This window comes from Myotis davidii, unplaced genomic scaffold (genome assembly GCF_000327345.1).
Source record: "Myotis davidii unplaced genomic scaffold, ASM32734v1 scaffold8, whole genome shotgun sequence".
NCBI classification, from domain to species: Eukaryota; Metazoa; Chordata; class Mammalia; order Chiroptera; family Vespertilionidae; genus Myotis; species Myotis davidii.
This window is the reverse complement of record NW_006299520.1, coordinates 3275793-3303301: the sequence shown is the minus strand read 5'-3', so window position 1 is coordinate 3303301 and position 27509 is coordinate 3275793. Positions and strand designations below refer to the sequence as shown.

The following is a 27509-nucleotide window of genomic DNA, read 5'->3' as shown; positions in this document are numbered from 1 at the left end:
AATGACATGACCTCTGGCAAAGGAAAAACTGTAGATATGGTTAAAAAAACTAATGGTTGCTAAGTGTTAACGAAGAAGGAGGGATGACTAAGCAGAAACAGAGGATTTTTATAGCTGTCAAACTGATCTGTACACTACTACAATGGTGGATATATATGATTATACATTTGTCCAAACTTATATAATATACAACACCCAGCATGAACCCTAAGGTAATGGTCTTTGGGTGATCATGATGTGTACAAAGGCATCACTCTGGTAAAAGATGTTGATAGAGGGGTGGTGGTGTATGTGTGGAGAAAGGAAGTTCTGTGAACTTAAAAATAAAGTTTATTAATTTTAAAAAGAGAGAAAAACATTGTGGCGGAGTCACATTTTTCAGGAACAATGACTAATGTTATAAAAATAATGACAGAAATAAACTAAAATATGAGTCTGAAGGTAATTGGTGCCAATTCTGCCCTGCTGTGTTAAAGTTAAGTATAAGCCTCCTATGATCTCTTTCATCTGTTATGAAGCCATAATTCCCCAGCACCCAAATCAGTGCCTCACACATTGATAAATATTGAGTGAATGAATGAATGAGTGGACCAGATCTTCCTCATAGGGTTGTTGCATGAAATGAGATAATGTGTCAAAAGTGCTTTGTAAACTTCAAAGAAATAGGTATGTGAAAATACCTTTAGCTAACAGGAAGTCTATACTTATCATTAAGAAAGTCCCAATAAAGCTCTTCAACATTAAATTGGTTGCTTTCAAATAGTTCCTGTTCCTTAGTGTTTAAACATTGAAATTGAATGATCCTCCATCAGATAAGCAATAAAAGCAGCTCCTGCTGTGAGCATGAGAGTGAATGTATAAAGTCCAATGCAAATTTAAGGTTCTCCATTTTTTATGAATGATAGTAACATTTAATTAAATGTTTATTGGATGTTAGACCTGGTGCTGGTCACTTTGCATTCCCTCTCAATATTTACAGCAGTCCTTTGAGATAGATGATACTATCATAGCCACAAAACAGAGGATAGAAGGTAAGGAACTTGTCTGCATCACAGGCTAGGAAGTAACTAGGAAAGGATTTTAAACCATATTTCTCTAAGGCCTGAGCCTTTACGTGAAAGTATATCATTACACACACTAATAATAGACAAATATGTAAATTGACCATCCCTCTGCAATGCCCACAGCCAATCAGGAGTGAGTATGCAAATTAACCCAACAATGGTGGGCCTCTGGACACCATGCACGTGTGCAGGCACGGAGCGGCCAGGGGTGGGGTGGAACACCCGCCGTGTAGCCAGGGTGACATGGTGGGCATCCCCGGGACCCTGCCCGCTCTGAGCCTGTGGGCAGCATGCACACGCACTGGTGCTGAGCAACCTGGCTCCCAGGGATGCCACTGGAGTGTCTGGTCCTGTCAGCCCAGTCTGAGGGTGGCAGCCCCTGGACCAGAAGTTGAAGCCCAGTACATGGGGAGCACCAGCAATGCTGGCAATCTTAGTTCTGGTGGCAGACGTGTTGCAGGATATCCTAGACACTAGAGCAAAGTGAGCCTGGAGCAAGTTACTGTTGCGGGTGGTGGATGGAGGGAAAGCTAAGGTGAGAAACATAAGTAAAGTCAGGGTGTTGAGGAAAAATTAAAAGGAAGCTATCCTGCAACTTCTAGGAAATCTCCACCAATGGAGCAAAGAAAAAAAAAAAGACCTGTATTATTATTCTGTGAGCACCAAACCAGACTGGGCTGGGGTCTCAGACAATTTGCTCATATTATTGCAAAGACAGACAGAAACTCTTGGATTGGAGAGGGCTCCCCTGAGGGCTCCCAGATTGGAGAGGGTGCAGCTCAGACTGAGGGACCCACCGCTGTGCATGAATTTCATGCATTGGGCCCCTAGTAATATATATATTTGAAAAGAAGCAAAAAATTATAAGATAACTTTTGGAGTAAAAAAAAAATAAAGGAAACTTTTTAGAAAATAGGTATCACCAAGACAATATTCTAGCAGCACTATGAAACCAATTAGGAAATCAGGCTTCGTCTGACCAGGCATTATTATAGACCTTACAATAATACTTTAGAAGATGATTGCTGCCCCAGGCACATGAAAATGTTCCGTGTAGTACATATCGAATTGTCAGTCCTAAATTTTAAAAAAGCATATTCCACTGAAAGTGTCTTTGTGCTTCAGGATCATGTGGAAATAATTCTGCTGTTCATTTCATATTGCTCAAACTAAGTGTTGTCCATTCTAACTGGATTTGGCCTCATATAAGGAATTGATTTTAACTTTGGCTGTTACTCATTGGGCCTTAGCAATTATGCCAGGAACACTTTTTTAAATTAGCCTATGCTTTCCCAAAGATTCACGCAAGCAAAAATGTAAGAATAATTTAGAATTAGTGAAAAACAGTGTTGTCTTTCTTCCTTTGAATGGAGTCTGTCACCACATCTGCAGAACTAGCAGTGAAGGGGAGCAGTGACTAGCTCTGTGTCTGATAGCATCTTGAAAGATCAGCCTACCTGATGGCTTCCAGGTTTGGTCAGATATCTAAATTAAAAGCAACGATCTTTATTTCTGGGTTTCCTGAATGGGTTTTCTTAGTTGTAGAATCATATGATGTTCAAAACCGAAAGTGACATTAGAAACCACCTAGACACATTCCCTCAGTTACAGGTGAAAGAAATGGCCTCCGAGTGAAATGACTTGCTTATTGTCACAAAACCACTAAGGCAGAAGACTTAAACCCCCAGTCTCTTAATTCCTAGCTTTCCTTCCTATTCCAAGGCTCATAAATTAGTTCCTAATTGAACTGCAGTGTGAATTCACATCATTTCCAATATTTTTAAAGTGGCAAACTGATGCAGCCCCTATGGAAAACGGTATGGAGATTCCTCAAAAAAAAAAAAAACTAAAAATAGATCTATCATATGACCCAGAAATTCCACTTCTGAGTATTTATCCAAAAAAAGTGGAAGCATTAATTTGAAAAGATATATGCAGCGCCTATGTTCATTGCCGCATCATTTACAATAGGCATGATGCTGCATAATGTGGAAGACACCTAGCTGGTGTCTCTTATGCAGCAATAAGAGAATCTTGCAAGTTGCAACAACATGGATAGATCTAGAGGGTAAATAAGTCAGACAGAGCAAAACAAACACCATATGGTTTCATTTGTGTGTGGAATGTAACACAAAACAAAACAAACAAAACAAAAACACACTCATAGAAACAAAGACCATTGCCAGAGTGGAGAGGGCAGGGGGATGCGTGAAAAAAGTGAAGGGGAATAAAACCAGTAATATTGTGGAAGGTTTGCACACTGATAGGTGATTACTAGAATTAGTAGAAGTGTCACATTGTAAGGTATAGAAATGTGGAATCACTATATTGTACACCTGAAACCAATATAACCAATACGATCATTTCTACCACTATACTTAAATAAAAATAATTTTAATACAGTGTCATTGCCTTTTCCTACTTCCAACCCATCTAAATCACAATTAAAAGAGTACACAATTAAAAATGAATCGGAGAAAATAATATTAAATTAACTGTGTACTTAAGTTTTATTGTGCTCTCAGAGTGTGATTAAGATATATCCTAAGTGTAAGAGACAGATGTTATTTCTTAAGCTTCATTTTTAATAGCAGCTGACAGAAACCTTGTAATAACTGATACAGTGCATTTAAAGCAACGCAAAATAAGAGATATTTTGTTAAGAAAATTCACCATTCATGCATTTACTTATCCACTCAATAATTTGTTGGCACTTAATCTGAGCCAGTTCTCATGTTAGACATGGGGGATATGATAATGAACATACATAGAGCCAGAACTGCCCTCATGGAGCTTATATGATAATGGGGACGCAGGCCTCAAATAAATATCACACTGATGAATAAATAATAAATAATTGGATTAAGTAATTTACTTTTCTTTCTGAAGGAAATAAATTTGATCCTATGCATGTGTATAATAAAAGAAACAGACAGAGACAAGGGCTGGGGAAGTCAGGGAGGGCTTCTCAGGGGAGGTGACTCAAACTGAGAACTGAAGGATGGTTATCAGGTCACTAGCCAAAGGGAAGACAGCAATAGTAGAGTGAGAGAACATTCCAGACCCGAAGCCTTGTGGCTAGCGTTAGTGTGCCGCATTTAAGAAACAGAAAGACACCTATTGAGAGCTTTGTATCTGAAAAAATTATTTCACCTCCTCTGTAGAGAACAAAGCATGAAACAATGGCTGACAGTTGGTAAGTGCTCAACAAATATTTAAGTGAATGAAAAAAAGGAACAGTACTTGTTAGTATAAGACTATGACATTTAATTCGTAACTGACCTTTCTCTGAATGCAGAGGTGCCAAGATTGCACTAAAAATAGCAAGAAAAATTGAACTGCCTGTTTAAAGATGTCAAAGGTAATGATGTGCTTTTATTTATTTATTTTAATTTAAATTCTTTATTGTTTAAAGTATTTACATGAGTCTCCTTTTTCCCCATTGACCTCTCCCCAGCCGCTCCCACCCCCCAGCACATGCCCTCACCCCGCTACTTTCTGTGTCCATGGTTATGCTCATATGCATGTATACAAGTCCTTTGGTTGATCTTTTATCCCCTCACCCCCTGCCTTCCCTTGTAGGTTGGACAGTCTGTTCGATGCTTCTATTTTTCTGGATCTATTTTTGTTTATCAGTTTATGTTGTTCATTATATTCCACAAATGAGTGAGATCATGTGATATTTATCTTTCTCTGACTGGCTTATTTCTCTTAGCATAATGCTCTCCAGTTCCATGCACGCTGTTGCAAATGTTAAGCATTCCTTCTTTTTTATAGCAGTGTAGTATTCCATTGTGTTAGATGTACCAGTTTTCTAATCCACTCATCTGCTGATGGGCACTTAGGATGTTTCCAGATTTTAGCTATTGTAAATTGTGCTACTATGAACATAGGGGTGCATATATCCTTTCTGATTGGTGCTTTTGTTTCCTTGGGATATATTCCCAGAAGTGGGATTACTGGGTCAAATGGAAGTTCTGTTTTTAATTTTTTGAGGAAACTCCATACCGTTCTCCACAGTTGCTGCACCAGTCTGCATTCCCACCAGCAGTGCACCAGGGTTCCTTTTTCTCCACATCCTTGCCAGCACTTGTCGTTTTAAATGGTTATCTTTCAACTAAAACACTTGACCAGGAATATGAAATTTAAAACAAAATTCCTATTATTTCAGCCAGTTTTATGATACTATATAAATATTATTATAAATATGATACTATATAAACATTTAAAGACATGAGTGATCCCCATTTTGTCTCTCAGCTAAAGTGAATACCATTTAAGTAGTTAGATTTGTATTCACAATCAGTTTATTCTCACCAAAAAAATTACTTTTTTTCTCTTCTTCCATAGTAGGTTATATTTAAGTTGTCTAGCTGATCTTCTTGAATGTTTCCATTAATATAAACATCTACCACACTTATGTTCGCCCAGGACACCCCTCTCACTCTGGCCTTTTCTCTGTCCCTAGGCCCAAAGGCATTCTAGTGTCAGGGCCTGTGTACCTGCTATTCCCGACAAGAATATTCTCCTCCCAATCTGAGTGGCTGTCTACTTATCATTTAGATCTTAGCTTAATGCTACTGCATAAAATGACCTCTCCAGCCTTCCTAGTGAAAGAACATGGCACAGCACCTGGCCCGTAACAGGCACTCCACAAACAGTAGCCATGATCATTTGTAATGTTAAACAAGAAATGCCACTTCAATGCGTTTGATTAGCCTCAGCCCAATGGAAGCCACTTGATACATGTGTAGTTTTTACAACCACCAGATAAATATTATTATCCCTCATTTTACAATTAGATTATTCAGAGAGATTAAATTGTTTGCCCAAGGTCACGGCCCATAACCTGCAGAGTCTGTTTCTCTAAAAAAAACAAAAACAAAAACAAAAACAAAAAAACAACAACAACAACCAAAAAAAACTATGTGTTGTAATTCTTTTGAACCACATAAGTTTTGATTAAAAGAAATAAAATGTGTACATGATGTCATTTTATTGGACTTACACATAAAGAAATTAAGATGGGTAGGCCAGTAGAGTTTTCTGATTGAATTATCCTCACAAACTTTTCTATTTGTGGAACCAGTGCCTGAACCCAACTGAAAATATAAATTATGCTTCATTTTTTTCATTTTTTCTAGTCGAGAGCGAGTTAAAATTCCTTAAATACTTAGAGTTGTTTTATACTACTCAAATTAGCTCTTGAGTCTTGTTAGTAGCTACGTTGTTTCACGTAGGAAAAAAGGAACCAGTGAATATCTGGAAGGCGCGGAGCTATGTTTTATATTCTTACATGTCATTCCCAGAAGAGAACAGCGCCCTGCATGTCTAGGGTTGGGTGCAAATTAGAAGTTGGGCATTGGGAACCTGTCTTCTAAAAAAATGGATTTTAATGAGATAGACACTTCAAGGTTGCTCTCAGAAAAAGAAAAAAAAAAAAGAAAAGAATGCAGGCTGATTCTCAGGGCTCGCAGTAAGATAAAGGAAACGTAGCCTGAGACTAAGAAAAAGCTTTGGAGTTTAGGTAAATAGGTGAAAAGTGCCTTAGAAATTCAGCCCACATTCTTCATTTTACAGATGAGGGAGAGAAGGCATAGAATTAAAATAAAGGTCAATTGACAAGTGAAGTCAGGAGTGGGGTTTTGTGCTGACTGCCGAATGCATTTTTACCCTCCTCTGCCACACATAAAAATCAATTAACGGATGTTGATTTGACTCTGTTCAAAAAGTCACTTGAGCTAAATAGTGGAAGAGCTGCTCTCCAGGAGAGAACTAATACAAAAAAATAATAAAGTGCATTTTTTAATAATAAAAAGCTGAGCCACAGTCCAGCTTCCTAATTAGGTCAGGATAATTTAAAATGGACTAAGAACCATCCTAGGGGGTGATATAAAAATTCATCATTTTGCCCTAGATGCTATCCCTGTGACCTTAGAGGTTTCAGAAGAGCAATAATTTAGCCTCACTTCCTATGAGATCTAGATATTTACACAGACAGCAGACTGCACAGAAAAGAAAATGCAAAAACAAAAACTCAAGGAGTATAAAGATTTCAACTTTTTATAAATACCTGTCCTTTTCCTCTTACGTCTTCTTGAAGAAATACTGACAGATTTTATGTCCCTGTTAATGTGAAATGACAGATTATTCATTTCAGGACACTGCGAAAGGCCATAGGATAAATGATTCAATGCAACCTCAACTATGGTTTTTGACTTTAAAAGTTCTCAGTTTGGGGATATATCCAATTTCACCGCTTCTTTCAATTTTGGAAATAGCTCCGTGGAAAAATTTAGAACCCAGTCCACAGTCACTCCAAAAGCATTTACCCAGTTCTGTTGTGCATGGTTTTAATATCTCTCACTTTGTAAGATCAATTTCTCATTAGTGCTAAGCCAAATGCTTCCAGGGGAAAATGAAGAAATGCGGTTAGTTGAGACGGATTTTTACCAAACTATTCAACTGCCTATAAAGAAGAAATAACTTTAATAAAAATAGAAAGAAAATGTTATAAATCCTCACAGATTTATATCTAGCTAATAAATAGTGGTATTCGAAGTATGGTTTGAAAGAAGAACATCCATTAAATTTTTTAGTAGCTTTGTATTGCTAATAAGGAAAAAGTGAAACATTCATGCTAATAGACACATCATAGCACTATGTAGCTAAATCAGTGGGAAAAAAAATTAACAGTGAAAATAAAGACAGGAATTTCAATCCTATCACATCAAGTGAACACAAAATGCCTTACTACCCCCTTCTACACTTTTACTCTTGCTTCCCTACAGTGGTTCAAGAGCCAAAACTCTCTTCATGGATCCTCATGGAAAAATGTGGTGTGATAAATTAATTCACAATAAAATGGGGTGATTAACCAGATACTCATAAGGAATCTGAGCCCTGTTTAACCACCACTTGTTGACTGCTTATTGTGCTAGTATAGTGCTCATTTCCTTCCTCAAGTAACTTTCAGTCTAGGGAGAACAGAATATCCAGAGGTCTGGCACACTGAGGAATGTACTAGAAGCATAAGAGGACAGAGGAATAATGATATATGAGTAGGAAGACAGTAACCGAGGGTCAGGGAACATCACCCAGATATAATTGGAGCAACAACAACAAAAAGATGAGGGAATAATAATACTCTTCCAGACAGCTATGAGACTGGGAAGCAGGAAAAGTCTTGTCCAGATGGGGGAAAACTATTTGCCAAGATCCAAGCCACAGGATCTTCAGAGAATGACAAGCAGCTTATGACGAGTGGAAGGTAAGATCAGTGTCGATGTGAGAGAGCAGCAGGAAATCTGATATGAGAATAGACAGGCAGGGAGAGGTTATAAAAGATGTCATAGGTCACGCCAAGGAGTTTGGATTTTATCCTGAATGGAGTGTGGAGACACGGATGGGCAGTCATTCAGTCGCTAAAATTATCATAGGACACATTGAAAAGGCAGTGGCACCAGCAGGTTTGATTATTGTAGTTGTTTTTTAATTGATTTCAGAGAGAGGAAGGGAGAGGGATAAAGAGATAGAAAAATCAATGATGAAAGAGAACCATCTATCAGCTGTTCCCTGCACATCCCCTACCGGAGTTCAAGCCCTCAACCCAGGCACGTGCCCTGACTAGGAATTGAACCATGACTTCCAGGTTCATAGGTCAACGCTCAACTACTGATCAACACTGGCTGGACATCATAATTAAATAGGAAATGGCCTGCTACTGGAGGCAGAGGAAGCAGAATGACAATAATATAGATGGATTCTAATGAGAAGCTCAAATAAGGGGTGGTAGTGAGAGAAACTGCTTAAGCCCAAACCCAAAGCTCCGAGCAAAGCTGTGAGGCACCTGGCATTCAGAAGAGACTCCTAAAAACTCAGGAATGGGATAGCTCCTCCGGAGCCAGGTAGCTGAGCCAGTCTTGCTTGTGGACGTATCTGACCGGCACAGAGTCACCTTCCCCATCTACACCGCCTTGCCTCAGTGTATGTAAGAGCATATTAGAGAGAGAAAGACATTCTTTGCAGGCTTTTTCTTTCCCTTCTCACCTCCAAACTCAAGTGAGGGGAAGGTTACAAGGACTCACTCAAATAAATGATAAAACTAGTTCTTTTATTCCTTGATTGAACTTTGCTTAGGCAACAGACTTGCTGATGGGCTCCTGGCCCTGCTTAAATAGGGGAGCGCGTAACTGGAGAGAGGTGACAGACGGCAGAAAGGGGGCAGCGGGAGAGAAGCCTACACTCCCACCATTTAGAAGGCAAGAGGATGTTCAGTTCCCGGATGTTGGACGAACTTTGGAGAAGGTTGGCAAGCACAAGCTTGCTGGGCTCCATGAGCTGTCAGAGCTGGAAAAGGGGCGGGGGTGCTAAAGAGGAGACTGCATGAGGGGACTCTGCAGTGAGGAGGCCCAAAGACTCATAGATGTGCTCACAGAGCCAGTTTTAAAGGATCTGCTTCCACAGTGGCCAGGGGGGCAGTAGCTTTTCCCAGAGTGACAGGTGCCCCCCAGTAAGGACCACAACAGAAATTGAGTAAGGGGCCCTGGTCCCTTTCCAGCTGTCTCCTCCCTACTCTGACACACAGAGGAGAAGAACTGGGAAAAGGAGGAGGAAAGCTGTGAAGAGAGACCATTCTCCTTCTACTTGCAGCCTCGGTGTTCTGGGTCTGAGCCATTTCTCCATGCTCAGCTAAGGTGGAGGAGGAGGAGAGCAGGAAATCAGAGAGAACTTTTACCTTTGTAACAACTGAAAGTTATTAAAAAGCTCTGAGACCTTCTTGGCTGTCTGAAGGAAGTGGAAATGTGGTTTTGACAGAACATGGTTAAAGGCAGTGATTAGAAAAAGTAAAACCACCTCACGTTTGGTCCGCACTGCATTCTAGACTCTCCAGTAAGCCAGAAAAAGGGAATAGATTCGACTTGACCAACTTGTATTGAGGGGAAAGTAAATGATGATTTCTGAGGTAATAATCTGAATTATGCCCTGAGCTTCAAAAAAGAAATAGTCTAAGCTTTCCTTCTCTGGGCACAGTTACCTCCTCTATAAAACAAAGGATTTTTCTGGTGGTTCCTAACATTGTTTTCATCCCAGAATCCCTCGAGAATCTGAGGAACCTTATTGATCAAGCTGAAGAGTGTATGGATTTCTCTACAAAATAGGTCCATGCACACCCAGAATTTTTCATACGAATTCACATAAAATAGGCTTCATTTTGAGTGAGAGGCTGATTTCATGGAAACGACGGAGTGTAGTTCTGTAGATGTTAAGTTTGATGAGCCTGTGACAAATTCTTGTAAAAATACTCTTCAGAATAAGAACAAGATAAGTGTGGTGTGTGTGTGGTGTGCGTGTGTGTGCGTGTGTGTGTGTGTTTTGTTTGTTTTTTATTGGTGGGGGAGTTGTTTTGTTTGGTTAATTACAAGCACTTAATATCCAACCCTGGCAAAGCGGCAGCCTCCTTTCTCACCCTTTTTCAGAGCCTGCAGGTTGTGAAACTTTCAGTGGCTTAGCACAAAGGGGCCTGCGGTTTCTTCAGGTTGCTTGCAGTGATGCTCAGAGCCAGGGATGCGGTCCATTAATTAAAGTCACTTCTGCACTTGGGCTTCCTCCCGCTTCCTGAAGGCTGTCATCCATGTCTTTCTGGGTCACCTCACTTCTTCCTTCCAGCTCAACTGCATCTAAAGCGAAGAGCACGGGGACGGCCCAGCCCCCTTGAGTGCCTATGGCCCTTCACTTTGAAAATACTTCACTGATCAAGTGAAGAGTTTGAATTTCTCTCATTTCCATCATCTACAGGAAACATGTGTCTTCTCTTGTTACCCTCGAGTTTCCCCTTCTGTCAGCCTCTATTGTAGGTCAGAGCTGCCACCAAGCGTGTGATCTTATGCAAAGCTCTCTTTTGATGTTTCCTTTGGATCAATGTAGAGTCGCTGAAAGTGCAGAACAAATTTTAGAAACCAGCAGGCCTGGTCTAAAATCCTGGTAGTTATTTCAGTCCTTTGTGCCTCATTTTCTTTCTCTTCCTTTATCAAATGAGTATAATAATATATCCTGGGGTCTTTGTAAAAAAAATAAAGTATTGAATGAGCTTTGTATGAGGCCTGGCAAATTATAGAAGCATAACAAATATTATCAAAACAAACTACAGGCCATCTTATTTTTTCAAAGTGACTTGTAGTTCTCAGGGCATCCATTTCTTCATCTATAATCGATTTAAAGTATATTCCGTTTAATTCAGTCCCCACTTATTGAGTACCAATTACTGTGGAGTTTATAAAGATAAGGAATGAAGGAGGTTACAAATTAGAAGTCACGGACAAACAACAAATCAGAGTATTACCGAAGTCAGGGTTCTGCTACTTGATGAATAGTCTTGAATAAGATAGTAAGTGATGATGAACCACAGTTTTCTCACCAGTAAATGAGACTAATACTCAACCCACATAGTAGTTAGAACTGTTATGTGAAATAAAGTGTTGGAGGTTCTATGATGCCTGAAACATAAAAAGTGATCAGGAAATGTTTATCGGCAAAACAATGCGAAGACCATAGATAGATATGAGGGTCTTTTAATTTTTCAAATATCTCACCCCAGAGTTTATAAAAAATAATAAAATATACCTATATCCATAAAAATGTTTTTGCTATAAAATATTTTGAAAACTTTTTATAACTTTATCATTGAAACTGTTAATATAATAGTAACATTTTTATAATATATTGTGGTAGTAGCTTTTTATATAACAATGGAAAAGAGAAGTTGAATATGACTAATTGTAGCAATATTACATTACATTATTTTCAACATTGTGGTTATTTTGGATTGTTTGAGCCACTAATTTCTTTTATGTCTCAGATCTTTATGTAAGTCCTTGAAAATACTGAAACTATAATGCTCAAAGGATAAAACCCCCTGTCTGAGTGAACTAAAGAAAGGGTGGCAAATGCTGTGACGGAGTTCTGAGGAAGCAAAAATTAAGGCAGGAATAATTCTAAGTAAAGAGGATTAAAGAGGAGTTCAGCTAGATGGTATATTTGAGCGGTGAAAAACAGGCAGGCATCTGACCATTAAAGGCATGTGGTCTTATATGACTGGAGCAATGGACTCCAAATAGAGGTTTAGAGATGTGCAGGAGATCCGACGGGATGGGAGGAGGGAAAAAAGAAGTGGTATAACATATTTGCTTTTACTAATAATTATAGTGTCTAATTATTGTCTGTTTAGAATGTATCTAATATAATAGTTCAGATAAGCAATTATGGAAAAAAAGGAATAAACTTATCATTAGTAGGTCATTTTTACCTACTTCTCTCCCCAACCAGTATAAGGGTAAGATTTACTATTTTTTAACTATCAAATGAGATGTAAAAGCAGTGGGTCAATTGATTATAAAGCTAGTACAAAGGTTAAAAGACAAAGATAGAACAATCATGTGTGACTATAATAATAAATCAAGGAATGCACACAGACCCACAAAAAAAAGGTAAAAATAATGACAGAAAGATAATAGTGGAGAGAATGAGTAAAAATTGTAGTGATTTTATAATCTCTTTGAACTTAAGCTACCAATATCTTTAAAAAGACTACTATGAAATAGAGATAGGCCCATAGATAGAGAGCAGGCTGACAGCTCTCCATGGGGAGGGATGTGGGGGGCTGTGTGTGTGTATGGTGGGACTGAGAAAAAAGAGAAAGAACTCATGGGCATGTATAAGGGCAACAGTGTAGTGATTGTGGGGAGGAGGGGTGAGTAGAGATTGAGGAGAGTATATGAGGGATAAATGGTGATGGACAAAATAAAATAAAATGGAAAAAAAAGACTGGTATGAACATAGGTTGGTATATATGAAGCATGTGGTAACCACAAATCAAAAATCTGTAAAAGATTTACAAGAAATAAAGAAAAAAGAATCTAAACATAATTCTATAAAGAGTCATCAACATACAAGAGAAGAGAGCAAGAAAATAAAAAATAGAGAACTATAAAAATTTTCAGAAAATAATAAAATAGCAATAACTACATACCTATCAATAATTTATTTAAGTGCAAATGGGCTAAATGATACAATTAAAAGACATAGGGTGATTAAATGGATACAAAATAAAAACCCATATATATGTATATATATATGTGTGTGTGTGTGTATATGTGTGTAAATATATGCACATATATACACACACATATATATACATATGTATTTATATGTGTGTGTGTGTGTGTGTGTGTGTGTGTGTATACAAGAGACTGAAACTGAAAGACACACAGAGACTGAAAGTAAAGAAATGGAAAAAATATTTTATGCAAATAGAAACCAAAAAAATTAAAAAGCTGAGGTAGCGATACTGATACCAGACAAAATAGACTTTAAAATAAATACTGTAACAATGGACAAAAAGAGCATTTTATAATATAAAGGGATCAATCTAACAAGAGGATATAACTCGTATGAACATCTATGCACCTCATGTAGAAGCCCCTATATATAGAAAGAAAACACTGTTAGACCTTTAGCCAGACTCATCAAGGAGAGGGCCCAAATAAATAAAATCAGGAATAAAAAAGAAGTGACAACAGACACTACAGAAATACAAAGATTGATAAGAAAATAGGATGAAAAAATTGTATTATATGTCAACAAATTGGACAACCTGGAATAAATGGATAAATGTATAAAAATACTCAATCTTCCAAGATTGAATCAGCAAGAACCAAAATCTGAACACACTGATAACTACTAAAAGTATTAAATCAGTAGTCAACAAACTCCCAACAAACAAAGGCCCTGTACTAGATGGCTCTACAGGGCAATTTACCAAACATTCAAATAGTTAACACCTATTCTTCTCAAAGTATTTAAAAAAAAACCTGAAAAGTAGGAAAAGTTCCTAGACTCATTTTTCAAGGCCAGCAATATCCTGATACCAAACCCAGATAAAGAAGATAAGACATTACAAAACAAACAAACAAACAAAAAAAAAACAGAAAGAAGATGCAAGCCAATATCTCTGAAGAATATAGATGCAAAAATTATCAACAAAATATTAACAAGCCCAATCCAACAATACATTAAAAAATACCCCATGATGAAGTGGGATTTATTCCTGGAATGCAAAATTGGTTTAATATCTATATATCAATTAATATAATACACCACATAAACAAAATGATGGATAAAAATTATATGATCTAATCAATAGATGCGGAAAAAGCTTTTCAAAAAATTCAACATCTGTTTATGATAAAAATTCTAAGTAAAGTAGGATTGGAGGGGGTATACCTAAACATAATAAAGTCCATATGTGACAGAATCACAGCAAACATTTTACTCAATGGGAAAAAGCTAATAGCTTTTTCTTTAAAATCAGGAATAAGAAAGGATAAAGATGTCCACTTTCATCACTTTCATTCAACATAGTATTAGAAGTCCTAGCCACAGCAATCAGACAAGAAAAATAAATAAAAGGCACCCACATTGGAAAGGAAATCATATCATTATTTGCATTTAACATGATATTATATTTACAGAACCCTAAAGATTGAGGGAAGGCGAGGGGTGAGGGGGTAAGAAATCCACCAAAGGACTTATATGCATACATATGAGCATAACCAATGGACACAGACAAGGGTGAGGGGGAAGGTGAGGGCATGTGTGGGGGGTGGGGGCAGCCAGGGGAGAGGTAAATGGGGGGAAAAGGAGACTTATGTAAACAATAATTTAAATTAAATAAAAAAGATTCCACAAAAAACTACTAGAACTTATAAATGAATTCAATAAAGTAATAGGATACAAAATCAATATTCAGAAATCAGTTACATTTTATACACCAATATTGAACTTTCAGAAAATTTAGAAAACAATCCCATTTACAGTTGAATAAAAAAGAATAAAATATCTAAGACTAAGTATAACTAAGTAGGTAAAAAAACCTATACTCAGAATATAAGAAATTGAAGAAAATGTAAATAAATGGAAACATATTCCATGCTCGGGAATATAAAAAATTGGCATAATCAAAATGTCCATATTACCCAAAAGCAATCTGTAGATTCAATGCAATTCCTATCAAAATACCAATAAGATTTTTCACTGAACTAAAGCAAAAAAAAAAAATCACAAAATTTATATGGAATGACAAAAGACAGAATACCCAATGCAATCTGGAGAAAAAAGAACAAAGTTGGAGGTATCATACTACTTAATATCTAGCTATACTCCAAAGCAATAGTAATCAAGACAGCATTTTACTGGCATAAAATCAGACACAGAGATCACTGAAGCAGAATGAAGAGCCTAGAAATAAACCCACACCTATATGATCAATATATGACAAAGGAAGCAAGAATATATAATGGGGTAAAGACAGTCTATGCAGCCAGCCAGCATGGCTCAGTGGTTGAGCATCGACCTATAAACCAGAAGGTCACGATTGGCTTCCCAGTTTGTGTACTGGATTGCAAGCTCTATCCCCAGTAGGGGATATGCAAGCTTAGTCTCAGTCAAGGCATATACTCTAGGCAGCCAATCAATGTTTCTCTCTCACTTGAATCTCTCTCTCTCTCTCTCTCTCTCTCTCTCTCTCTCTCTCTCTCTCTCCTCCCTCCCTCCCTCCCTCCCTTCCTCTCTCCCTCCCACCTTCCTTCCCTTGTTCTCTCTCTAAAATCAATAAAGAGAGCCAAGGTATCTCCAGGTCTAGACAGAAACAAATGCAGAAATTAAGAGACCAGAATATACTAAGCATGACTTGATACTGAATGTAGAATGCTGGTTTGCATTTCTAAGAGCTCTCTTTACCCCCAAAAGACCTTCAACCTCACCACTCCCTTACTACTCTAGGCCAAGTTCAAGGATGCCTCTTCAGGATTAATCCCCAAATCTGAAAATCCCAGATGTAGTAGTGGCATGGTAATAATGGCAGAGGGGAGAAGATAGAAGCAGAAAACCGCAAGGAAATATTTATTCAATATTCAATTATCTAGTAATTAGGTATGCAAAAGCAAGACACTATAATGTAAATCTCATTCATTGCATAATCTATTTTTTTATTCTTAAGTTAAAAAATGAGCTCATTTGATAAGTATGTGATATATTGCCGGGAGCCGGTCTATCCTTACTGTTTCAAGGGACCTGGCATATATGGCATACTGTTCTTAAGATGTTTGCTCACCTTCTTGGCGCTGTGTTTTAACCAAGGTCACCTCTCTGAGAAAGGTTGTTTCCCCAGGTAGGGATTTTCCCCTGAAGTTAGGGAGGGAATAAAACCTCTTAACTAAGTGCCAGGCGGGTAATTAATCACTTTAACTATGAACAATCATGCTTAAGCTACATAATCTTTACTCCCCGGAATGGAGATAAGAAACGCCCTAATCTTTGGAATAGAGATTGATAGGATTAGAATCAACTGGTATAAATACGGATGTAACAAGACAACGAGAGACAGAACTTAGAAGACAGAACCTACACAGATCCTAGAGACAGAAGAACGTCGCTGGAGAGAACATGGCAAAAGATCCTGGACAGAACCTGGCTACAGAACTTGGCTGGAGATTGTGGCTAGAGATCCTGGCAAGGCTGCTGATCCACTGAAAGCTGTCTCCGTGTCATTCCTTCTTCGCCAACTCCGTCCACACCTTTTGGGACCCCCGGACCTGCTGGGGTTGGACCCCAGCAATATATGAATCAGTAGACAGGCTTTTGGTTAAATGGCATTGCCACTTGACAGATAAAAAACATCATAATATTTAAAATTCTTCATCCCCCAATGTATCAGTGGCCTAAAGTACAGGAGTGTTCATAAACTATCTTTAAAAGGAGAATATAATATGTTGTCTGCTGTCAGTGAGAAAGGACTTATCTTAAATCAAGAGCTGAAATAGTGCCTTTTCTAAGATACCTTTCTTTCTTTAAAGGAGGTGAACTTTTAAGCCAAACCTCTCACCTACTAGGTTGAAATTACATAGGACAGTAAATCAAGATATTGACAATCTGTGGAGATTATAGTCATTTGGCTAAATTTAAATAGATTGGTGTTCTCACAAGAGAATGCCTGTTTATGTACAAAATATATATATATATAATTTTTGCTTTCAAACGTATCTTTTTTGAGGCATTGTATTTGGGGGATTAAAGTGGAATGAATACATTACATTCTATTTTTATTGAAACCGAGTGCTGTCTAAATAAATGAACAGAATTTTTGATGGACCATCTTGAATGGATTACATAACTTTTGAGATCACTGTTTTTCAAGTGTCTGAAGTTAATATGCCTCCTAGATATAAATTACAAAATAAAATCAGCTATTCCTAATTTGCTTTGCTCCTGAATGTGTCTCCATTCTACATGTTGTAAATCAAGTTTGATCTATATTAAAACAAGTTGATGTTTCAAAACTGATACCTTTATTGATGACAATATCTAAGTGCAAATTTATAATATTCAGCAACCTAGAATCTAATCCAGTTGTTACAAAAAGCTCAATCATCTCAATAAGTGTCAGGTCTGAGCAATTGGCAAGATTGAACCCACATTTTAAAATAACATAAAAGATGTTGACTAAATAGACTCAGCCATTTTTGTATCTTAAATAGTTTAATATTATCGCATTGCTTGGCATAAACTATTATTTTCTGAAGTAGGAGGATCCAATTTTAGGATTTTAAGTTCAGTGGAGTCACTGGTTCTTACCAAAAGCAATATAGTCTATTTCCTCTTTCCTAAAAGAAGTCAGTCCAAACTCTAGTGGCATATCAAATAAAACTACAACAGCCACCTCTATTATGTTTCAGGTTGCTTGAGTAGGTTGATGCACCAGTGAAATATATATTTCAGGAGCTTAGAAGAGAGAAAAGGACAAAAGTACTAATTAAATTTAAATCCGTATATTTCTGGAATGATGACTACACAGGAGAATACGGTAATTCTAAATGTCAACCTCATTTTCACTGAACTTTAAAAAAATTTTTAATAATGCTGTAATTTTTCACCTTCATATAAAGCTCAAGGTCCATTTTTAACAAAGGTCTCTAAAGAGCCCACATGCAAAGTCAGGTATCATGTTTTTATGTTTAAAAAGTGCAATATGAGCAGCCAGGTATGGGTCTCAGGTCTCATTTACATACCCTTGCTGCAGGAGTGGCACTGCGGAGAAACTCCCATAAATCATTTCCTAGCTGTACACAATTAATTTTACTTTCTGTACTTGCCCGCCTCTATGTTTTTATGCTGTTTCTTTTTATGTTTAATTGTTGAGGTTGCTCATGGTTTGAGGTGAAATACCCAAGCTTAATATTAAAATATTGCTGGATAATATTATCGTAGAAGTTTTAATAACCCAATTCAAGGTCACCTTTTCCCACAAGTTTTAAAATTAACTGTCAAAAAAGTATCAAAAGAAAAAGTATCAAAAGAAAAGGGTTAGTAACCTAACCCTTTTATATGTGAGAACATATTAAGTGGGTTTACTGCATAATTTCTTGAAGGGTAAAACATTTCTACCATCACGGTGTGTTTTCCCCGCGATCTTTTATCTTGTTTATTGTTACCTTGGAAGTGATTTCAGACTTCATGAGAGTTTCTTACTACTTAGCTTCTTTTCAATAAAACAAGGGGAAACACCCTTTTTTAATGATTTTCAGAATAGCTACTCTTCCAGACGGGAATCTGCGGATCCTAAATGCTTCTAAATCAGATGAGGGAAAGTACGTTTGCCGAGGGGAAAATGTCTTTGGTTCCGCTGAAATCATAGCTTCAGTATCTGTAAAAGGTAAGAACATGTGGCTAAATATTTCATAAGCCTAATTTCATGGCCTTATCAGAAAGTGAATAGAAATAATATGCATGTATAGGTGTATGTGTGCATGCTCCTGTTTATGAACTACATTATAAAAATAGAACTAATATAGCCACATGGGCCCTTTCCATTATTTAGGGCACCATAAAGAAATGGAATTCTTGTTGGTAGAAATTTAAATTCTTTTCTTTGAACACAACATGTAAGAGGATGAAGACAGCATGGTGAAATTTTAGTCGGTGTCTCAAAATTTAAAAGTATGCTAACAGTATAAAAATATTTTTTCTCTACCAAGATTAATTTTTAGCAATAATCAGTAATATTCCCTTATTACCACTTCCACCGAGGATTTGGGGGAGAAAGGCAGGAGGAGGACATGGGTGTGGTATGTGGGAGTGAGCTCGGAGAAACTGACATACCAGAGCTGCCCTTTGGCATTTGCATCAATGGAATTTTTTACATAATGTCATTTTTTTAACATTGCAAATATCGCCTCTTAAATGTTTACTTGTAAAGTGAACTGGATGTCAAGCCTAGAACCTTCCAGACTACATGTCATTGCTTCATACTAAAAAAATCTTAGGTAGTGTCTTTGTTTGCAGAGGAATATTTTTCACAGTTGAACTCTACACTTAATTGATTTTTTCCATTTGCGCATGTATTTTATAGTAAGTCATATTTGGGCCATAAAAAGGTAAAACTGTTAATTTATCTCATTCTTTAGAAATAGAAAAGTGAAATAGACAGCACTCCGATATTTTAGGGAACAGGCAAACATCACTAGAAGGAACATGATTTAAACGATGTCTTCATTTATTGCAGACACTACAGGAATCAGACTCTGCTTCTACTTCCAGTCTGTGTCTTATTCCTTCTCTGTGCTAAACAATGAGGCAGTGCTGGATCCAAGAACTTTCTTTTACAACAACAAAAATATTCTAGCACTTTCCAAAAACACAAATTCTTAAATGGAATATTTACTTATGGGGAATATTCTAATTCTTACAAAGGTTAAACCACAGTATGATGTGATTGTCCTCTCTGATGGAGCCAGAGATTAGGTTGCCACATGAATATCTGACTTCTAAAATGTCAACATTCACAGTGGCATTGCTTTCCTGGTATCACACCCACTTTCCTCTCGGTGACTATTCAGAAGGATGTTGTATATTAAAGGGTCTTAATCATCCCTGATTAAGCATGGTGCTTCATCAGATTGTGCTATTGTCAACAATAGAGCTGGAATAGGAAAACTGGGCTAATTGTTAATCATTTGTGTCAGTCTTCTTCAGGTATGTACAATTAGGATTCCAGGAAATAAAGAAAACATCAAAATCCTATCTCCATCACTTCCCTACTTTATTCAAAATAGCAAGTTATATTGCAGTTATTTGATCACTGTCGTTTTAGAATAATTTCTTCTTTTTCAATAACAGTCAACATACACTATTATATTAGTTTTAGGTGAACAACACAGTCACTAAACATTTATATCTTACAAAGTTGATCACTATCTTAAGTAACCCTTAGATGCACAGTTCATATTAGCCTTTATTGGTTCAAAATTGCCCTAAATCCTGTAAAAATGTACCTATTTTTTTTTTGTAATTTAACTTTATCTCACTTAGCATAATACTCTCCACGGCCATGGATAAGCCAGTCAGAGAAAGACAAGTACCATATGATTTCACTTAAATGTGGAATCTAATGAACAAAGTAAACTAACAAGCAGGGTGGAGACAGACTCATGGGCACAGAAAACAGACTGACAGCTGTCAGAAGGGAGGGGGTGAGGGGCTGGGTGAGAAGGGTGAAGGGATTAAGCAAAGGAAAAATACAGATTCAGAAGGATCTGTATCTGGAACAACTTTATTGCATAGATTCCTTGTTAAGTTTTTCTCTGTTATTTAAAATATAGAATGCAGGGAACTACTATGTGTGATATTAATTAATATATTTTTATTTCTGTAGAACCTACAAAAATAGAACTTACTCCTAAAAGAACAGAGTTAACAGTGGGAGAAAGCATTGTTCTTAACTGTAAAGCTATCCATGATGCTAGTTTGGATGTCACTTTCTACTGGACACTGAAAGGACAGCCTATTGATTTCGAGAAAGAAGGTGGACATTTTGAAAGCATCAGGGCCGTAAGTTAATACACTTTTATTTTTTGAGTAATAACAATTTTAGAAATTTAAGTTCAAATGTAAAAAACTTTCTTATCCATGTAATGCTAAGAAAACATAGGGATAAAATCGATTTGATTTAAGCATATTTTCCCTTATTTTATATTAGGCCAAACTGAAAATAATAATAATTTTTAAAAACCCAGTAATAAATTGGTAATAGTATATTATGCAAGTCTGGTTTATTTGCCAATTTTATTTACTTGATTAATATTGTCAACATTTCCACATTACTTCTCAAACGTTATGTTGCTACATAAAGTGACTAGTGATATTTAAAGCATTCTTATGAATATTTATGATACAATAAATTAATGAAATAACCTGGCTGTCCTACTCCTCGAAAAAAGGTAATTTTGGGAGATTTTTAAATTTCTCACAGGCTACAAGAGCTAAACATGCAACCCATAGTCAGAAAGGCATATTAGCCTTAGATAAACATTCACAAGCATACTCATTTCTTCCTCACCAAATATTTTCTTTGTGATGTCTTCTTTTACTTTATATATCTACATGGCAATCCACGAAATGGAGTGGGAAATCTTTTTAACCAAATACTATAGAACCATCACAGAGTCTTTAGCCAATAGAGAAGTAAAAAAAAAAGCAAAACACCTCCTCCCACTCTTATTTAAGACATAAAAGAGTATTTGACAGAGGGAGAGAGAAAGATGGATAGAATTAGGGAAGCAGAGAAAGATTGTAGCTGCTATATCCCATCTATATTTGCTAAAGGGATGGATCCAAATGCAATTTATGCCTACAAATCCAACTTGAAATGTCACATGCTTATTAACATCAGTTTATTTTTCTATAAACACTTTGGGAAGCTCTGGAAAACCACAGCTATTATGAGCCCAAACAGATAAAACTCAGTTTGGATTGCATTTTATTATAACTGTAATGTAATACAGTGAAAAGTCCTGGACCCAAAGTCAGGAATTTTCTGGATCAATTTCCAGTTCAATCTTTAATCAGCTGTGTAACCAAAAGCCAGTCAATAACTTGACCTATTTGGGCATTAATCTTATAAAGTGAAACAGTTGGACCAGATAATCTCTAAGATCCTTTCTCACTCTAGAATTTGATAAATTTATATTATAAGAATGAAATATGAATTCTCTTTGTTACATTTGCCAGTGTAACCAAAATTAAACATTTTCTTCCAAATTATCCATTTTATCCTGATTTACTTTGCAATAAATGGGTAAGACTATATAAATCAGAAACAATTACCAACATCATTATTCATATCTCACTAAATAAATTAATTTTACTTGCTAATGGTTGTGTTAAATACAAAATATTTAGGTGATATTAAATTAAACTCACTTTCCTCTAATTCATTTTTCCTTTTTTCTTTTACCTTGAGTTGATAATTCCTTCAAGATTGTGAACAAATTTTATGCCATCATTGTCACAAAGAGAATCAGAAAAAATGATACAAAAATATTACATTTGAAAGCAAAACATTTACCATCAAAGATATCGCTTCTCAGGATTACCTGTAAATCTTCATTTTAAGTGATCAGATATAGAACGTAAAAATATATCTAAAATGAATGTTGATTTTTCTTTATATAAGTGGGTCCCCACTTTATTTTAAAAATACTAATAGAGAAATTAATTGTCCTGATCAAATTATATGGATTCTGGTTTTTGTCTGTTAGACATTACCACTTTGGTTTAATGTCATTCATTTGTATAGACAAATACCTGTAATCCCTTCCATAAAGTTGGCAGATAATAGTACCTGTTGTAGTCCTCTTTACATATATGCTGTTCTTGCCCTTGAGAAGCACAAAATTTACTTTTTACTCCCTGTTAACCCATACTGTTACAAGCCATGTGAAACTTAGGCTCTGGATGATGGACAGTGATAATAAACTACAGAATAGAAAATTAAAGCAAATTATCATATTGAGACGTGAGAAAAATATTTAGGTTTGGGTAATGTAGAACTTGTCATTTTCAGTGGATTTAGAATAATTAATAGAAATACGTATGTGCTGTAAAAATTGAAAAAAACTGCAAGGTGTAAAAGAAATTGCCTATCACTTTTTTCCCAGTTCCCTCAAACACTGATTGGATTCTGGATGGCTCCATATGTTTTAGGAGAAGAAGTGAAAATGTTATTTAGAAGGGAGATTTGGGAAGGCGTCTGGACTTGTTAATACCTTCTCTTTGAAAGGCCAATTGAAGATTCTAGGAATAAGAGGGGTAGGACAGGGTTAAGAAGAGAAGCAAGTGGGGTGATCTGTGAGTTTCAAAGGAGAACCCCTGAAGAGACCTTAGTGGGGCTCCAGGCCGGCCCAATAGAGTAAGAAAGCCAAACAGAGTTCAGGGACTTAAGCAGGAAGAGTAATGTGCCTTTGAGCCCTGACCTACCAGTGCGTGATTGCATGAGGGTTATTCAGAAGAGAAAGTAGGGTATAACTTTTAAGCACATTAACACTACAGAGTGGCAAATGAATCAGCCAAATATCTACGCCCCCCCCCCCAAAAAAAAGATACCAATGCTGTTAATAAAGAATTTTCTGCTTAGTTAACTACTGCATTATTTCAGAGGTTTTAATATAATTAAATGCTGCATAAAATTCTGTTAAAACTTTTTACTGTAAAGTAGTTTATTTCTCTGCTTTTTTACACAAAATTGGATGTTCAGTTGAGCACAGTTTGAAACTGCCTTAGATGACATCTGAGACAGTCTGTTATTGGCAGACCCTTCCTTATTTTCTGGGTGTGTTTCTGAGTGATCTGTGGACTACAATGACTTCAGGATCACAGCTGGATAGAAATACCATGTTGATTAGCCACCTCCATTTTTACTCTAATAGGCAGATGGTCCCAAAAAGCAAAATTTGAAGACTCCTCTTCACTTTTTGTCAATGCAGTAAAATCAAGTAATGCCTCTGAAGTTATCCTATATAATAAAAGACTAATATGCAAATTGTCCCCTTGACCAGGAGTTTGACCATGGGATGGAGCTGGCTGACCAACTCACCCCAGCCATCCCTGCCCCCGATTGCCATCCCCCACCCTGATCAGGGGTGGGGCTGACCAGCCAACCTCCCCAGTCCCCTCCCACCCGGGCCAGATCAGGGCCTACGGGGGTGAGCCAGCCGGAACCCACCCATGCACAAATTCATGCACCAGTCCTCTAGTCACGTATAAAAAGACAGGCTTAGCCATCCAAGTCACACAGGCCTCACTTTGTGTATTTAGATATCATCCACTAAAATTAACCTTCTGGTTATGATACTTACTATGGTAGGGATACCAAGCTTTTTAATTTATTTAGAAGCTCCATTTTTGATAGATGTTTTATCTTTATAATATACTCACATAGCATTATGGGTGATATGAAAGTTACTAGCTCCTATGAAATGTGTTTAACCTTGACCATGAAGTCAATTGGATTTACTTCAGTGATATTTATTAAACCAAATTCTCCCCTAACTCAGTCATTTTCAGTAGTGACTTACTTGGACTTGTTAGTCTTTCTAATATGTACAGCAAATTTCTAATAAATATTTTCATGCAAAACAACACTCTAAATATCTTGAGTTTCAGTTCAGAATTTCCATTAGGTTTATTCAGTATTACACTGACTTTCTACCAGCTGTTCTGCAAGTGTACATTGAAGAATAATCAGTGGATCTTGACTCCAGAACTACTTCCCTGTCCCAATCTGACAAGACTTATTTAAGACCACACATTTTTATAAAGTACGTATGTACCACACCATTTAGAATAAATAAATAAATGAATGAATAAGTAAATAAATGCATAACATCAAGCCCACTCTTTAAATTATAACATTGTAGCCTTCCACCTTTATCAAATGTTCAAGTTACTAAAATGAGTATCTAAATTATTTTCAGAGCATAAAATTCTCATCTTTTTTCAATATTGCAATTTTATCCACAGTGTTTGCTTTATTTCTTAAGAAACCTCTATTCAAATCTTGATAATTTTTTTTAAATACCTCTATCTCACTCTTATATTCTTGTACTCTTCTCCCTTTTATTATTCATATTGATTTGTGGGTCCATTCAAATGAATTAAATTAGGAAGGAAAATGGATTATGTCAGTCTTAACTGGGGACACCACAGGGCATTGTAGTAGATTCCACCATTTGTTACCCAGAATCCCCTTTTAAAACTAAGGCACCCGTTCCCCCATCCAAGCCACTAAGACAGGTCCCAGTGGAGTCCCTCTCTAGGAATCATTCCCAGCCAATGAGAGTTGTCTCTCAATATCTTTTATCAAACATAGAGCATATGTAAAACTATTTAGGAAGGTGACATTTTAAATTTCCTACTTTCTCAATAAGTTTAACATTAAATTATATCATCTTGTGAACACCTTAGGTAAATATCCCTCATCCATTGTGGAATTGTGGGTTTATTATTCTCATTGATGGAAATATTTTCATATATTCATCAAAAACACTCACACCTATAAAGTTTATACTATGATTATATGGTTACATTTACATTATATAACTTCTTGTCTGCTAGTATTTATAAATGACTATTATGAACAATCTCCTTTGCCATAAGTATGTTTCTGTTATATGTATTTTTAAAATCAACCCTACAAATCAGACTCTTCGAAATTTAATCACTTCAGAATAAATTTGAAAGTTTCATTATTCAATTAAGACCTAGGCTAAAATAATATTAATAGAATTTTACATCATGAAGAGAACTTTTGCCCTTTCTCTCTCATACCTATTGTTTCATTTGATTTCCACAATAACATTGTGAGCCAGGAAAATTATATATAAATGAAGAAACTGAGTCCCAGGAAGGAAGATGGGTGAAGGGTCTCACTTTTGGGGTTCTGAGCACCACAGACACAATGACCACACAGCCGCCACCATTATCATTGAGCTTAAAACTTCACAGCCATGAATGGTATTCCAAATCTGGTTTGATGTTTCAAAGGAAAGACAGAAACTAGCTGTAACTCTTCACTATGCCATTTTGAAATCAGAGACATAAAGACATTGCTTCTTCTCTGCAGGCTCACCTCTAAGCTGGAAAGTGTAACCTATTTTTACCTTACTTCATTGATCACTATTCAAACATTAAAATTATATATTCTGTAACATCAAGTCAACAAATTGTTTATATATATATATATATATATATATATAAACAATTTGTTGACTTGATATTATTGATTTCAGAGAGTGAGAGTGAGGGAGAGAGAGATAGAAACATCGATGAGAGAGAATCATTGATTGACTGCCTCCTGCACGCTCCCCAGTGGGGGTCAAGCCCACAACCCAGGCATGTGCCTTTGACCGGAATCAAACCTGGAACCCCTCAGTCCGCAAGCCAATGTTCTATCCACTGAGCCAAACCAGCTAGGGCAACAAATTGTTTTTAAAATGCTCCCATAAAAGTTACTGAGAATGAATTGAAAAACATCTCAAAATATCTACTACACTTGCCTCTTCAGATGTTCTGTGGGTGTGTTTTCCATTATTTAAAGCTCACTCTTCTGGCAGCTATAATTGCTTCATTTTATAGTGTTTGATTCTCTTGTTATCAACTTCCCCGTTTTAGTCTTTGGGGAAAATTTCTCTAAGTGGACATGAGGTGCAGTGTTACATTGCTTTTACTGCTGAAGACAAAGCAAAGAACGTAGAGGACAAAGGGCTCAACCGTTCTTCTGAAGAAAACATTCAATTTCCACATTTGAGACATTTAAAATTGTATCTTTTCTTACCGAGTATGTTACAGCATTGTTGGTTCCACATGAGTTTTTGGCCACGGAATTCAATTTTCAAGTTAGATAGCTGGTAGGTAGGGTTTCAGATTCTGTCCTTTTCCCCACCTAGTACTTCATTTATTCCTTTCCCATCCCTCCCCCAGAACAAGTATCAAATTCCACCAAAAGTATTGCTTTCCCTTTTAGCCTTTACATTTTCAGAAATTAGGAATATGCTTATTTTTTCTCAACTCAACACAGTATTTGGTCCACATTAAATACCAAATAAGTATTTGTAGAGTTGTTAAAGGAATAAGTGAAGTTAAGAGTATATGAATTAAAAACTAGCCATATAGAGTAGGCCACTTAGAAAAAAAATGTTGACTATTATACCTAAATCCAGGAATGATTCCAACACCTATTTGAATAATATAGAATGCCAGTGATCAGGAGTTTTATTCCTATTGCTTTATATGAAATTTAAATATTTTTGATGTTGTGCTTAAAATAGTTATTTTCTCTGGAAATATTAATAGGAGCTTTAATAAAAGAAAAATATAAAATGGATTCTAGTTATCATGTTGAAGCAATGCTGATATGTTTTATTGGTTTCCTGTTACTTAAAAAGAATGCCCTACATATATATCTATGTATCCAGAGAATATAATTTAACCTGCAGAGTGATGACATGCATAGTATAATAAGGCCCTTAATACTAGAAATTTTTTTAGCTTGTAGGA

General features: G+C 36.4%; 1 protein-coding gene across 1 annotated transcript in view; it reads left to right on the top strand.

Moving 5' to 3' along the window:
* CNTN5 (contactin 5) overlaps positions 1–27509 on the top strand; it is a 462010-nt gene that overhangs the window by 303272 nt on the left and 131229 nt on the right. The window contains exons 12-13 of the mRNA XM_015571441.1: positions 18704–18831; positions 20830–21005. Of these exons, the coding sequence (XP_015426927.1) occupies positions 18704–18831; positions 20830–21005 (304 nt within the window). The remainder of the gene's footprint in view (positions 1–18703; positions 18832–20829; positions 21006–27509) is intronic.